This window comes from Schistocerca cancellata, chromosome 4, assembly GCF_023864275.1.
Source record: "Schistocerca cancellata isolate TAMUIC-IGC-003103 chromosome 4, iqSchCanc2.1, whole genome shotgun sequence".
Classification (NCBI taxonomy): Eukaryota; Metazoa; Arthropoda; class Insecta; order Orthoptera; family Acrididae; genus Schistocerca; species Schistocerca cancellata.
In genome coordinates this window covers 792,468,097-792,485,393 of record NC_064629.1, presented here as the reverse complement: position 1 = coordinate 792,485,393, position 17,297 = coordinate 792,468,097, and the positions used below count along the sequence as shown (strand labels likewise).

Sequence of the window (17,297 nt, the reverse complement as noted above, 5' to 3'; positions counted from 1 at the left end):
TACCACTGCTTCTCTTTTATTTCCCTCGACTCTTATAATTGCCATCTGGTTTCTGTACAAATTGTAAATAGCCTTTCACTCCCTGTACTTTACCCCTGCCAACCTTAAGAATTTGAAAGAGACTATTACAATAAATAACATTGTCAAAAGCTTTCTCTAAGTCAACAAATGCTAGAAACGTAGGTTTGCTTTTTCTTAATCTAGCTTCTAAGATAAGCCGTAGGGTCAGTATTGCCTCACGTGTTCCAACATTTCTACGGAATCCAAACTGATCTTCCCCAAGGTCGGCTTCTACCAGTTTTTCCATTTGTCTGTAAAGAATTCACGTTAGTATTTTGCAGCCGTGACTTATTAAACTGAAAGTTTGGTCATTTTCACATCTGTCAACATCTGCTTTCTTTGTGATTGGAATTATTATATTCTTCTGGAAGTCTAAGGGTATTTCGCCTGTCTCATACATTTTGCTCACCAGATGGTTGAGTTTTGTCAGGACTAGCTCTCCCAAGGCTGTAAGTAGTTCTAATGGAATGTTGTCTACTCCCGGGGCCTTGTCTCAACTTAGGTCTTTCAGTGCTCTGTCAAACTCTTCACGCAGTATCGTATCTCCCATTTCATCTTCATCTACCACCTCTTCCATTTCCATAATATTGCCCTCAAGTACATCGTTGTTGTATAGACCCTCTATATACTCCTTCCGCCTTTCTGCTTTCCCTTCTTTGCTTAAAACTGGGTTTCCATCTGAGCTCTTGATATTCATACAAGTGGTTCTCTTTTCTCCAAAGGTCTCTTCAATTTTCCTGTAGGCTGTATCTATCTTACCCTAGTGAGATAAGCCTCTACATCCTTACATTTGTCCTCTAGCCATCCCTGCTTAACAATTTTGCACTTCCTGTCAGTCTCATTTTTGAGACATTTGTATTCCTTTTTGCCTCCTTCATTTATTGCATTTTTGTATTTTCTCCTTTCACCAATTAAATTCAGTATTTCTTCTGTCACCCAAGGATTTCTACTAGCCCTCGTCTTATTACCTACTTGATCCTCTGCTGCCTTCACTACTTCATCCCTCAAAGCTATCCATTCTTCTTCTACTGTATTTCTTTCCCCCATTCTTGTCAATTTTTCACTTATGCTCTTCCTGAAACTCTGTACAACCTCTGGTTTAGTCAGTTTATCCAGGTCCCATCTCCTTAAATTCCCACCTTTTTGCAGTTTCTTCAATTTTAATCTACAGTTCATAACCAATAGATTGTGGTCAGAGTCCACATCTGCCCCTGGAAATGTCTTACAATTTAAAACCTGGTTCCTAAATGTTTGTCTTACCATTATATAATCTATCTGAAACTTGTCAGTATTTCCAGGCTTCTTCCATGTATACAACCTTCTTTTATGATTCTTGAACCAAGTGTTAGCTATGATTAAGTTATGCTCCGTGCAAAATTCTACCAGGCAGCTTCTGCTTTCATTTCTTTCCCCCAATCCATATTCACCTACTATGTTTCCTTCTCTTGCTTTTCCTAGTATCGAATTCCAGTCACCCATGACTATTAAATTTTCGTCTCCCTTCACTATCTGAATAATTTCTTTTATCTCAGCATACATTTCTTCAATTTCTTCGTCATCTGCAGAGCTAGTTGGCATATAAACTTGTACTACTGTAGTTGGCATGGGCTTTGTGTCTTATCTTGGCCACAATAATGCGTTCACTATACTGTTTGTAGTAGGTTACCCGCACTGCTATTTTTTTATTTATTATTAAACCTACTCCAGCATTACCCCTATTTGGTCTTGTTCCTCCTGGCACCGAACTTCACTAATTCCCACCATATCTAACTTTAACCTATCCATTTCCCTTTTTAAATTTTCTAACCTACCTGCCCGATTAAGGGATCTGACATTCCATGCTTTGATCCGTAGAACACATTTTCTTTCTCCTGATAACGACATCCTCCTGAGTAGTCCTTGCCCAGAGATCCAAATGGGGGACTATTTTACCTCTGGAATATTTTACCCAAGAGGACGCCATCATCATTTAATCGTACAGTAAAGCTGCATGCTCTCAGATAAAATTACAGCTGTAGTTTCCCCTTGCTTTCAGCCGTTCGCAGTCCCAGCACAGCATGGACACTTTGGTTAGTGTTACAAGGCCAGATCAGTCAATCATCCAGACTGTTGCCCCTGCAACTACTGAAAAGGCTGCTGCCCCTCTTCAAGAACCACACATTTGTCTGGCCTCTCAACAGATACCCATCCGTTGTGGTTGCACCTACAGTACGGCCATCTATATCACTGAGGCACGCAAGCCTCACCACCAACGGCAAGGTCCATGGTTCATGGGGGGAGAATGTAATCAATATAGTTTATGAAAGCAGTTGTTACCATGTTACTCGTGAGATTCAAAAGTAAGATTTGATGGCTGAAAGAATGTGAATTATTGTATAGTAAAAGCAGAGTAGCAAACAATTCTTGGCAGTTAATGTTTTGTAGATTTTCATTTGGCTTTACCTAGGTTCTGTTTGTGCTATTATGAGTATTCGCCTGTCAGTTGATGTTGGTGCATCACTTCCTACAAGTTAAGTGAAAGACCACAAAATATGCAGTGTCTCTATGAAAAAGAACTCTCCGCAGCCATGGCTGGGTGAGTAATGGGTGCTCATAATCTAGCACTACTGCGAACCCGACTGTCGATTGCTGCCACTTGTTGCACATTGGTAATGCTGCAACCAGCTAGAAACGTACCTGCTGTGCATGAGTTTTGAGGTTGCACCCGAGCTGGTGATACAACCTATGAGTGAAATTCTGGACCTGTTACAGCATTGATTAGCTGGAAAATAAGTACCCAACATGTTTGTTAAATTGCCTATTTAGCCACTGTGAAGCATTGCTGTGTTTGCTAGTCAGGTTTATAAAGGCAACATGTATGCTCTAATCACATTATTTCCATATACAGAACAGATTATTTGACTTGGGATCTCCTACTTACCCATGAAGTCACTTTAACTAGTTACATCTTTTCACCAAACCTCCAGGATGAATTGAAATTTTAACAGCAGTGCTGTTTCCCTTATAATATTTCTTCCAAACTCAATAATTAGGAGCTACTCCATGCGTAATGTGGTGAGAACTCAGTGCCCAGGGCATCAGGGTTTCAGTCGCCATCTGCCACAGATTTTTAGTCATCACAATAGATGAATAGTATTGTGTCTATTGTATCAATGACCTTATTTACTCACTTTCTTAGATTCTATTGTTTCCATGGATATAAGAATATTGTTGTTATTTCGTTTGTTTATTTTCCTTCCCTTCTTGCACTTGGTTCTATAAGTTGTTTCTAAAAACCTGTCTGGAAGTTTTTATTGGCACTAATAAGATTGTCATTTTTCTTTTTGTAAATAATGTGATCTCATCTATCTTAGTGCATCGGAGAGACTTATTGCTGTACATCTGTTCTGCCATTTAGATACCTGGATGACTATCGAAATGATGATGACAGTGATGATAATACTAGTAAAAGAAAGAATGATGATCTGAAATTTATTAAAGAGCAATTATCTCTGAGGAAACCTTCAAAATCATCATCTACTGACGATGAGGTAAAACCAGAACGTGTGAGAGTTCGAGCCTCGGATTACACGTCTTCAAAGGTTTCTGGCCTCACAATATCGGTAAGTCTGAAATGCAATTTGTTTTTGGTCAGTTAAAAAGCACTTTGCATGCTGTAACTGAATGTATTTAATCATCCAGATGTGTTTTGTCTTTGTTAACCCTTTTTGCTCCACTGCCGAACTATTGTTGGAATTCACTAGGTTCATGGCAGAGCTTAATACGAAGATCTAACAACTCAAAGCATGTTGCATTCACATGTTTCTAGTAGGATGATGGTTGGTAGAAATTGTGCAAGTGATGATACTGCCATGTCTCTTCTCAAAGACTTCTCGGATGAAGGAGAATTTAGTGAGGAAAGTGAGAGGGAGGAAACTTCTGTGTGCTGTGACGTAGGTTCTAGGGAACTGGAATCCACTGATGGAATGGAAAGTGGACAAGAGAGAGAACTTGTAGCAAATACCTGGAAAGTTTATCGCAATGGTGACGGTGAGCCCACGAAGTTTCCTTTTTCTATCACACAACCAAGTTTCACCATTCCTTGTGATGTTGGGCCAGAATTTGAACCTGAAAATTTCTGTCTCTTCTTCACTGACAACTTTATTAGTGGAACTGTGAATGCTAGAAAAATGTATGCTAAAGAAAAAAATACAGAAAGTCACTCCGCTTACAAAATACTCAGTGTGGCACTCGTGGAGGGATGTTTCATTACAGGAATTGAAGGCTTTTGTTGGTGTAATATTGAACATGGCCTAGGGTTTGAAGACAGAATTAGTTGATTATTTTGCAGAAAAGTGGCTAGAATGAACTCTGTTTTTGAAAGATTTTTTTTTCTCATTTCCATTTTTTCAAATATTTTTGATGCTGCATATAGTTCCGCCTGTCACAATTCAAGGGTGTCAACATATGAGAGGGAGCAAGGTGAAGAACATTAGTGAGTACATCAACAGTAAATGCAAAGAACTTTATGTACCAAAAAGAAAAAGTGAAATGATCATATGGCATTGTTGGCCGGGATGTCCCATTCGGGTTCAGTTGCCAAGTGCAAGTCTTATTTCATTCAGCGCCACATTGGGTGACTTGCAGAATGTGGTTATAGAAGAGAGCACAGAAGCATTCACAGGAAGAATTCAAGAGCTACAATCCAAAGACGCCTAGAAAATGGGGTTTACAGGTTTTCTGTCTGTGTGATTCAGAAAATGGTTGAGTTTTTTCTCACATTCCATATTACGGAAAGACAACTACACTAATTCATCCTGGTTTACCTTGTGCATCCCAAATAGTGGTCCACTTGGCACAGCAGTTGCTAGCTTGGGCAGATTGTTCAGGCTATCACATCTTTACTGACAGGTTCTACACAAGCCCTTAACTTGGGGGGAATTGCACAAAATAAAATTTCATCTAATAGGTGCAGTTATGCTTTCTCGGCAGGATTTTTCATGTAATTTCAAGAAGATGAAACCTGAAACTTCCTTGCAGATTAAAACTGTGTGCCGGACCGAGACTCGAACTCGGGATCTTTGCCTTTTGCGGGCAAGTGCTCTACCAACTGAGCTACCCAAGCACAACTCATGCCCCGTCCTCACAGCTTTACTTCCGCCAGTACCTCGCCTCCTACCTTCCAAACTTTACAGAAGCTCTCCTGCGAACCTTGCAGAACTAGCACTCCTGAAAGAAAGGATATTGCAGAGACATGGCTTAGCCACAGCCTAGGGGATGTTTCCAGAATGAGATATTCACTCTGCTGCAGAGTGTGCGCTGATATGAAACTTCCTAGCAGATTAAAACTGTGTGCCAGACCGAGACTTGAACTCGGGATTAGTTGGTAGAGCACTTGCCCGCGAAAGGCAAATATCCCGAGTTCGAGTCTCGGTCCGGCACACAGTTTTAATCTGCCAGGAAGTTTCATATCAGCGCACACTCCGCTACAGAGTCAAAATCTCATTCTGGAAACATCCCCCAGGCTGTGGCTAAGGCATGTCTCCGCAATATCCTTTCTTTCAGGAGTGCTAGTTCTGCAAGGTTCACAGGAGAGCTTCTGTAAAGTTTGGAAGGTAGGAGGCGAGGTACTGGCGGAAGTAAAGCTGTGAGGACGGGGTGTGAGTTGTGCTTGGGTAGCTCAGTTGGTAGAGCGAAAGGCAAAGATCCTGAGTTTGAGTCTCGGTCCGGCACACAGTTTTAATCTGCCAGGAAGTTTCATATCAGTGCACACTCCGCTGCAGACTGAAAATCTCATTCTGGAAACATCCCCCAGGCTGTGGCTAAGCCACGTCTCCGCAATATCCTTCCTTTCAGGAGTGCTAGTTCTGCAAGGTTCACAGGAGAGCTTCTGTAAAGTTTGGAAGGTAGGAGGCAAGGTACTGGCGGAAGTAAAGCTGTGAGGACGGGGTGTGAGTTGTGCTTGGGTAGCTCAGTTGGTAGACCGAAAGGCAAAGATCCTGAGTTTGAGTCTCGGTCTGGCACACAGTTTTAATCTGCCAGGAAGTTTCATATCAGCGCACACTCCGCTGCAGAGTGAAAATCTCATCCTGGAAGATGAAATTTGCTGAAAATGAGTTATGTGACTATCAAAATACAATGGACAGAAATGAATGTGAAGAACAGCTGCAAGCTAATCTTTGCTATAGAAGAATCTAATCAGACAGCTAGTCAGCCAGGTTAGAAATACAGACTCAAAGAAGAGTAGAAGTCTGTCATCACTGACACTGAGAAAAGACTGATCGCAAGGTTACATTTTATAATGCAAAATGAAAGAAAAGAACAACAAAGGGTTGCATGGTTTGCAGCATATGCAAGAAGAAAGGAGGAAGAAGAGAAAGAGTTTTCTACTGCAAACATACAAGAGGAAGCCTGGAATTCACCTGGGGGGGGGGGGGGGGGGCTGTTTTAAGAAGTACCATGCAGAAAAAATTATAAACACCGAAACAAAAATACTGTATGTGCTTTCAAAAACTAGCATAAAAGAAAATAAAGTTGTCAAGTGACCTCATATTGAATTTTACTTTTTTTAAAAATGGCAGCATAATAACCCATAATCCCTCATATTATTATCCACTTAAAATAAATAAGAGTTAGGGAGAATGCAGTGAGTAGAAAAACTGTATTGGAAAGGGTTAACAGGGATCATCAGAAGCTGTTCCGGAATGTTACATTATGTCTGATTTTATTTAAAACAGTTCACATGTAAACCTGAACATAAAATGCAAGGTTACTTACAGTTGAATTTTATCTCACTTCTTGATGGTTGCACTGCTTTCACTCAGATTGAAAGTTTTTGGCCTTTGGAGTATTACGAGAGATATCACAGCTTATGATGCAACAAACACCATATGGAAACACAAAATACAAACAGCCAATGCATGATCACCAATTTTACTCCAGACTGACAGATTTCACAGACCCGTAACTTAACAGTAAAGGAAGGGAAATACACTCCTGGAAATGGAAAAAAGAACACATTGACACCGGTGTGTCAGACCCACCATACTTGATCCGGACACTGCGAGAGGGCTGTACAAGCAATGATCACACGCACGGCACAGCGGACACACCAGGAACCGCGGTGTTGGCCGTCGAATGGCGCTAGCTGCGCAGCATTTGTGCACCGCCGCCGTCAGTGTCAGCCAGTTTGCCGTGGCATACGGAGCTCCATCGCAGTCTTTAACACTGGCAGCATGCCGCGACAGCGTGGACGTGAACCGTATGTGCAGTTGACGGACTTTGAGCGAGGGCGTATAGTGGGCATGCGGGAGGCCGGGTGGACGTACCGCCGAATTGCTCAACACGTGGGGCGTGAGGTCTCCACAGTACAGCGATGTTGTCGCCAGTGGTCAGCGGAAGGTGCACGTGCCCATCGACCTGGGACCGGACCGCAGCGACGCACGGATGCACGCCAAGACCGTAGGTTCCTACGCAGTGCCGTAGGGGACCGCACCGCCACTTCCCAGCAAATTAGGGACACTGTTGCTCCTGGGGTATCGGCGAGGACCATTCGCAACCGTCTCCATGAAGCTGGGCTACGGTCCCGCACACCGTTAGGCCGTCTTCCGCTCACGCCCCAACATTGTGCAGCCCGCCTCCAGTGGTGTCGCGACAGGCGTGAATGGAGGGACGAATGGACCGGGTGGACGTACCGCCGAATTGCTCAACACGTGGGGCGTGAGGTCTCCACAGTACAGCGATGTTGTCGCCAGTGGTCAGCGGAAGGTGCACGTGCCCATCGACCTGGGACCGGACCGCAGCGACGCACGGATGCACGCCAAGACCGTAGGTTCCTACGCAGTGCCGTAGGGGACCGCACCGCCACTTCCCAGCAAATTAGGGACACTGTTGCTCCTGGGGTATCGGCGAGGACCATTCGCAACCGTCTCCATGAAGCTGGGCTACGGTCCCGCACACCGTTAGGCCGTCTTCCGCTCACGCCCCAACATTGTGCAGCCCGCCTCCAGTGGTGTCGCGACAGGCGTGAATGGAGGGACGAATGGAGACGTGTCGTCTTCAGCGATGAGAGTCGCTTCTGCCTTGGTGCCAATGATGGTCGTATGCGTGTTTGGCGCCGTGCAGGTGAGCGCCACAATCAGGACTGCATACGACCGAGGCACACAGGGCCAAAACCCGGCATCATGGTGTGGGGAGCGATCTCCTACACTGGCCGTACACCACTGGTGATCGTCGAGGGGACACTGAATAGTGCACGGTACATCCAAACCGTCATCGAACCCATCGTTCTACCATTCCTAGACCGGCAAGGGAACTTGCTGTTCCAACAGGACAATGCACGTCCGCATGTATCCCGTGCCACCCAACATGCTCTAGAAGGTGTAAGTCAACTACCCTGGCCAGCAAGATCTCCGGATCTGTCCCCCATTGAGCATGTTTGGGACTGGATGAAGCGTCGTCTCACGCGGTCTGCACGTCCAGCACGAACGCTGGTCCAACTGAGGCGCCAGGTGGAAATGGCATGGCAAGCCGTTCCACAGGACTACATCCAGCATCTCTACGATCGTCTCCATGGAAGAATAGCAGCCTGCATTGCTGCGAAAGGTGGATATACACTGTACTAGTGCCGACATTGTGCATGCTCTGTTGCCTGTGTCTATGTGCCTGTGGTTCTGTCAGTGTGATCATGTGACGTATCTGACCCCAGGAATGTGTCAATAAAGTTTCCCCTTCCTGGGACAATGAATTCACGGTGTTCTTATTTCAATTTCCAGGAGTGTATTATGAAAAGACTAATGTATAAATTTAATACAAAAATGGATTAAACTTATACAGAAAAGCTTACTGTAGAATCGGAAGCAGTTACAGCACAATAAGGTAAAAAGGACAACAATGTGAATATTGGGCTAACTAGAGAACTAATAAAAAAATAATGATATCCTCAAAATTATAACAGACTTGGGAATGACAAAAGCAATATGAACACAGAACCTACAGCCCTCAGAAAACTCAAACTCCAAAACAAAAATATTGTTATTCCAAAAGCAGAAAAGACAATGCAATTGTCCTTATGGACAAAAAACAACAAATTGACAAAACGTGAGAACTCATTTCACAAAATGATATTAACAAACTGAAATTTGACCCAACAAACATGTTCTGGAAAAGGTAAAAAATACCTTGGAACATACAGACTACAAACTAGATGATAAAGGAAAAAAAATTAGGACAAAACAATCCCATTGTACATAACCTCTGGTGCAAGACAAAAACAAACAAATAAAACATTCCAGTACTACCTATTATATACAAGCTACACTTCCAGGATTTATGTTAGAAATTTCTATCTGAAAACTTCAAAATACAACAAAACCTGAAAGCTAACAGCCAACTTCCAGATGAATGCATTAATGAAACAGTCATGTTACTAAAACTAATAACAGAACAAAACTACCTTTTGTTCAGTACAGAACCTACTAAAAGGAAGATAATACACCAATGGGCTCTCCAATTTCAGGTGTATTAACAAATATTTTCGCAAACCAAATGGAACTACTTACTTTTAAAAACATTATTGCAAATAGAAATAGTACACCAGGGTCAGATACATGGATGATATTACACCTTATAGATGCAGCATCAACAAATACTGACAAGCTATATGCAGGCATAAACACAACAGACAAAAAGATCAGATTCACAATAGGAAAAAATAGATATTATAATAAACTTTTTAGGTGTAATAAAAATTAAAACAAACAGCACAATTTTGCAGTATACTGTAAACCTACAACTGACACAATCATACATCAAACCTCAGACCACTTACATTCTCAAAAACAAACAGCACTCCAATACTGTATTCACCCAAGTGTAAGATGATGATTTTCCCGATGCATCAATCAAATAATACAGGAGCATCGTATGTCTGCAGATTAAACTGTTGCTGCTTGAGATTACCATTTTTCATTGTTTAATAGATTATATAGAGGTCATTTTACATTTACAGATGAAGCTTTGGTTGTTGAGGTCACATGCAGATTTTTTTTCTAAAGAATTTTCAAAGGCAGGACTGGGAAAATGATATTTGCCTTCCAACAGCACATCATCTTCCAATACGCTTAAGCACTCAATACAGTACTGACATTGCTTGAACAATTACGTGACATTCGACTCGTGTGGTGCTAGTGTGAGGGGTATGCTAGAAACTATGAGCTAGGCACTACAACAATCCATTTCTTTGCTTAAAATTTGGCAATTTTGTGCAACACAGAAAGAAATAACACACAAAATTCTATCATCTTACAAACTGTTGTTGTATTTGCAATAAAAGTTCTCATACATGTATGGATACCCTGTACAAGCATTATGCTGCTTTTTAAGTAAAGGTGACATTCAAAAGCAGAAATATTGTTTTACTAGGGGGGCTGCAAATGATAAATTCGGTCACTATTCACATATTAGAATACTGGGTAAAAATGTTACCAGCTGTTAATCAGTTCTATAACATGAGGCTGACATTCAGATAAAATGAGAAGGAAAATTTAACTAGAATGAAATGTCTAAAAATCTAAATAAATCATATTAAAGTGACTGTAGCTGCTGTCACAAGAATAAATTGCAGCAGCAAGATCCATAATGGAGATAGTGCAAGTTTGAGGATTGGACTGAATTGTGATTGCAATATTTTATTTATGAATTAGTTGTTGTTGATAAATATGACTTGCACTGAAGAAGATATTGCAGTCTGTGTTTCACAGTTGCTCAAGCACAGCACTACAGATGGGTTGGAGGGGGAACAGTGATACCAGCTTAGCTGAGAACTAGATGAGTGTGAGGAGGGGTGTAGTGAGCAGGCAGCAAGCAATGTTGTGTTGCCAACTATGGGAATTTATACTGTGTACTTTAGCTTTTTATGGACATTTTTTATATTTAAACTGCAGTTTGACTGAATCCATTTGTAGTCAGAATTGAACTGACTTAAAAATTAGACAAATACTGAAAAAGAGTATTCATTTCTGCAGGAGACGGTAAAAGTCTAGATGGGACCAGTGGCACGCTTTCAGTTTTCATGTTGCATTGTTGTTGACATTCACTGTGACATATGATGGGAATGAAAGGGGGTGTGTCAGTTGCTGGTTGTATGCAGCCTATGAGAGAGCAACGAGCAGACGATATGTTTGGAAGCAAAAGATACTGTAACATTCTCACATCACTATAGAAACAAAATCTGATATGTACTGGAATAAAAACAGCTGTGTTCTCAGGTCCCATGGTAACCTCATCATCAGAAATTGCTTCTTATTTGGAAGAAACAGCCAAATATTTCTGACAATGAAGATATAAATTTCACAGCTGGCTATGATAATGATTTGGTGGTGGTGGTGAGTTAAAATAATGATACCAAAGATGACAGGCTTAGTAATCAAAAAATGTAGACAAGAAAATGGTGTGCAAAGTAGTGTCAACAATTTCTTTTCAGCTATTTTATTTCTCCTTATATTATCAAAATGTAGACAATTAATAAATGGCATAAATTTAGAATAGGTACACTGTTAACTTTTTAGGTGGATATTTGTCAGTTTGCAATTTTGATTAGTCAGAATATGTTAAAAATAAATTTTTCTCAAGAAGGTTCTTGGGAAAAGAATCTTATAATCAGGGTCATCTTATACTCGGGTAAATATAGTATATACTACTTACAATCAACACAATACTGCTTAACACAGAATACTAACAAAAATAACTAGACACTGCCAAACAAACAACAATAAACAGTGGATACTACAATAATCTAGCATTACAATTAAACAATCAATTTAAAAATAAAATAAAACCAGCTAACACTCATTCACAAAACAACAATACAACAAGACGCCACCAAGCAAGCACGCACAGTGATAAAAAACACAAAGCACATACGATAACATGAAAGAAGACTCAAGTTGGTCCACAAGGACATGGAAACAAAATACACATAAAATAATCAACATTTCCCTGCAGACGCTTCAATCCAGAAGTGAATCCCATCCAAAAGTACATCCAAAAACTAACAAAGTACACAAATATCTACTCAAAAGTGGTAATACACCAATTACATTGCAGTACATGTGATGGGAGATATGTGGGGCAAATTGGTAGAACATTTGATACAAGTAACATGGAAACATACAAGAAGCTATTCAACAGTTGCAGAGCATTTAAGGTAAATGAATTGCAGCCCAACTACAAAAGAGAAAAATGTGAAGATCAGTGGAATAAATAAGAAAAGCCACCTTGCTAACTTTACAAAAAAAAGCTATCAGATACTGACAGAAAAAAATCTTAACACCAAAATATGATTAATGCACAGTAACCAAATTTCAGGACTAAATTTGTCTAGGTAACATATTTAAATAGTCAACATTGTGAAAGCGCAGATTAATGTCATTGCGAGAAAAGCAATTGCAAATGTGAAATAATGGTACATACAAGAAGCTATTCAACAGTTACAGAGCATTTAAGGTAAATGAATTGCAGCCCAACTACAAAAGAGAAAAATGTGAAGATCAGTGGAATAAATAAGAAAAGCCACCTTGCTAACTTTACAAAAAAAAGCTATCAGATACTGACAGAAAAAAATCTTAACACCAAAATATGATTAACTGCCAGACTGTTGAATGCAAGCATGTATATGTGCATGCGTGTGTCAAACTGGTGCTGGATGTCAATTTGTGGGATGGCATTCCATGCCTGCCGCACCTGGTCAGTCAATACAAGGTTACATAATACTGTTTGGATAATGCTGGAGTTTTTCTCCAGCGATGTCCCCTATGTGCTCGCTTGGAGACTAATCTGGTGATCGAGCAGGCCAAGGCCACATGATGACAGTATGTAGAGCATGTTGGGTTACAATAGCGGTATGTGAGTGAGCATTATCCTGTTGGAAAACACCCCCTGGAATGCTGTTCATGAATGGCAGCACAATAGGTTGAATCACCAGACTGACATACAAATTTGGAGTCAGGATGAGTGGTATAACCACGAGAGTGCTCCTACTGTCATACAAAATCACACCCCAGACCATAACTCCAGGTGTAGGTCCAGTTTGTCTAGGCCGCAGACAGGTTGCTTGGAGGCACTCACATGGCCTCCTCCTAACCAACACACAACCATAATTGGCACCAAGGCAGATCCGGCTTTCATCAGAAAACACAACAGACCTCCATTCCACCCTCCAATGATCTCTCAACTGACACTACTGAAGTGGTAAACAGCGGTGGCTTGGGGTCAGTGAAATGCACGCTACAGGGCATTTAGCTCGGAGCTGTCAACTGATTTGTAATGGTTCATTGTGTCACTGTGGTGCCATGTGCTTCTTGAATTGCTGCTGCAGATGCAGTATGATGCACCACCGCAGCTAGTACCCTGTGGCCACCTGGAGTCCGGTCTTCTTGCAGCCGTACCTTCCTGTTGTGTACAACTGCTACATTTCTGCCAAGTATTTCTGCAATATCATCGAACAAACATCCAGCTTCTCGTAGCCCTATTACACAACTTCATTCAAACTCAGTGCTCTGTTGATAATGTGTCTTCATCATCTTAAAAGCATTCTTCAATAACATCAATTCAGTATGTCCAATTTCAAAGGTGACTAACGCTCCTGACCGTTGCATTGTTTATTTAAAGCAAACCTGATTTGCAGCCAGGTGCTACTAGCACCACTATTATGCAACTGATGCGAAATTTGAAGACACATCATCTTTCATATAAACACACACACACACACACACACACACACACACACACACACACACACATAAAAATCAAGAATGTTGGCACTACTTACACAAAATACATGATGCACCAAACACCAAAAGCATTGCAGGAAGGTGTATTTACTGTTAAAGTGATGCCAGTTACTATGAATCTATATTGTCAACCACAGTATGTGCAAAGAATTTAGTGAAACCCAGAAATTTCAATTGAAGAATGTTATTAACATGCAAAATACAGGAAAAGGTGTGGCTTTCAACCTAATGCATATGAGTGAGAGCAATATAGTCATCAAAGAAATGACACAAACTTTTAACATTAAATACCATCACATTTTACATTAAAATTCATATGTGAACTGTTTTAAATATAAAATCAAAATTTGTAAACCAATAAAACATAACATTCTAGATCACCCATTGATAGTGGCTTGTTAATAAAGATGAAACACACATGGGTTATTAAATAGCTACAGCTGCAGCATGCAAAAAGACATGTTTTAATTGATACACATTGGATAGCTGCTGTTGAAAATGACTGCTACAAGAAACTTGTTAAACGTTAATGTATGTGAAGATCATGAATGTATTGCTTATTGTAATTTATAAATCTGCATTTCATTTCATTATTGTGTTCTCTGGTAACATGACTGAGTTTATACTATTTTATGTGGGAGATGATCTGAAGTATCAAAACTGGTGAAAGTCTGAGCCACAACAAGACTCAAACCTGGACCCTTGCCTTTTGTGGGCAATTCCCTTACCAATGAAGTAACCTAAGCATGACTCACCTTCACAGCTTCCCTTCTGCAGGTACATCCCTTGCACTTTCCAAGCTCCACAGAGACTTTTTTCCTCTGGAGAGGAGCTTCTGTCAAGTTTGTAAAGTATGAGTGAGTTACTGACAGATGGAAAGCTGTGAAGGCAGATTAAGAACCATGCCTATATTTCTCTGTTGGTATGATGGGTGCTGCAAAAAGCAAGGGTCCATGTTCAAGTCACATTCTAGGGCATAGTTTTTATCTGTCAGCAAATTTCAAAATAGTGCACATTCCACTGCAGAGTAAATATTCATACTGATCAGGTTAAAGGTGTTTCTTAGTCTTGACTTGTAGTTGCAACTGTAATTGACACAGAAACATTATGGTTTATGATGTTGCCACTCAACCATGTAGCTGTATCACAGTAAACCCTAATGTGACAGGCATTTCAATAGCAAGGCCTGATTCTTTACAGAAAGCTTCAACTTGCCCCTGAGCTATTATTTGACTTTGCTTAGTGTGAACTGTGATGACTGTTGGAATAAACTTTCCACTTGGTATTTCTTGCTGCCACATATATAGCATTTCAGAAGCTTCATATTAAATGATAGACATCACAGGCTACTTGGCAAGCAGTGGTAGAATGCCAAGTTTAGGAGCATGGTTTTCCAGACAGGTAACTGGAATTTCTCAAATTGTGAAATGGTACCACCAACTTCTGTGCATGCCTTACAGATGCAAAAGTAAAAATTCCTGCTGATTACACCATTGTGTCAGAGCTTCATAGCTCACTGAGATTGAGAAGGGGTGTCTCTTGGAGACATGCAGTGAATGGGAAGGAAGTAATGTAACTTATGCAAAAAAAAAAAAAAAAAAAAAAAAAAAAAAAAAAAAAAAAAAAAAAAAAAAAAAAACCACTGAAGATGCTAATGGCTTGAAAAACAACCTCACTTATGCCTACTTGTTATTTACCTGTGTTGGCAGAACATATCAAGCCTGGCCTCTAGGACTGTAATATTGCCAGAACATGTCAAGCCTAGCCTCTATGACTGTAAAATATTACACTGTGTGTCCAGTCATATGGATACTTAAAATTACAACAGAATGGGCATGCCTCATATATTGCAAGGTTTGGACGGTCTGTGGTAAATGTGGGAAAGTAATGGCACATTTATGCTATAGTTATTTGCACTCAGTTCTTGAAATTATTCGTTCTGAGCCTAGCTTTCACTAAGGGAACGAAAAAGATCATGGAATAGATGCCTTAAACTGCAACCATAAATGTCTAAAAGGCTGTTAAACCATCAGTTTTCACATTATCATATGCACCAGTGAATCAGTCACCTGAAAATTTAGAAGCGAACATTGTATGTAAACTCAAACTATTAACAGTATATCTTGACATATTCCAGTTATATAAGTGTGGCAAATTCAAAGACAAGAATATATATATACAAAAGGGCAAAAAAATTTATGTAGTAAGAAAGTGTTTTCTAGTCATGCACATATAACAACTTGTTACCAGTATATCACACATTCAGAGAAACAACAGATAAGAGACTAATTCTTCCTATATACAGAGTTAGCAATTTCTTTCACCAATCCTTTCATGTAATTCCTAAAAACTGTTGTGGAAAAATTAACTAATGTGTCCCAAATGGCAAGTCTACCATCTTCACCCTGGAAAGAAAAGCAACCAGAAAGGGGTGGAAAACACAAAGCTTTAGAAAAACTTAATTCAATACACACTGTTGTCATTGCATTTAAGTCATTGATTTTTGTTTTCAGATGACTGGTTTCAGTCTTCTAAGAGGTCATCTTTAGATCTTACATTACTTGATAAAAGGAATGTAGGATCTGAAGATTATGTCTTAGAAGATTAAAACTGATCACTTGAAAATAAAAATTACCATTTTAAATGTGATCAAGATAGCGTGTATTGAAATGAGTTATTACATTATCAAGATCACTGTTTTTCCTATAACAGCATTCCAAAAGAATTTCTAGAAAAAACTGCCCAATATTACATCATTGGCACTGGGTGATGAGTAATATAATGACCTCCCACCTTTGATATTACTGTAGTATTGCCCTCATTTACTGCATAGGAAAGACATTGGATGGCGTAATGTGTTGCCCTCTTAAAGTCCATTAGACTACTGACTAATCTCCTGCGTAGATTCTGGAGTTATTGCTTAGTCCTCAGTAACCATTCTCTGCTGGAGATAAAAATACAAGCTGCTTTCCTGCACAGACAACATCATACACTTTTTTTAGTGATCAGTCTTCTGATTGGTTTGATGTGGCCTGCTACCCTCTTCATCTCAGAGTAACATCTGCAATCTATGTCCTCAATTCCAGTATCCATCTTCCTCTACAGTTTTTAACCTCTACAGCTCCCTCTAGTACCATCGAAGTTATTCCCTGACATCCTAACAGAGATCCTCTCATCCTGTCCCTTCTTCTTGTCAGTGTTTTCCATGTATTCCTGTCCCCACTGATTCTGCACAGAACCTCATCATTCCTTATCTTATCAGTCCAAGTAATTTTCAACATTTGTCTGTAGCACCACATCTCAAATGCTTCGATTTTATTCTGTTCCAGTTGAACCACAGCCCATGTTTCACTGCCATACAATGCTATGCTCCAAAATCATATTCCTCTCTCTTGAGAAGGCCTGTGTTACTACTTACAACACTTTCACAAAGAAGGCTTCAAGAGACAACTCCCCATATTTATATAT

At 40.3% G+C, this 17,297-nt stretch overlaps 1 protein-coding gene across 1 annotated transcript in view; it reads left to right on the top strand.

The window, feature by feature from the left end:
- Window positions 1-17,297, top strand: part of LOC126184681 (uncharacterized) — a 295,613-nt gene that overhangs the window by 226,917 nt on the left and 51,399 nt on the right. Inside the window, exon 10 of the mRNA XM_049927173.1 lies at window positions 3,458-3,662. Coding sequence (XP_049783130.1) covers window positions 3,458-3,662 — 205 coding nt within the window. The remainder of the gene's footprint in view (window positions 1-3,457; window positions 3,663-17,297) is intronic.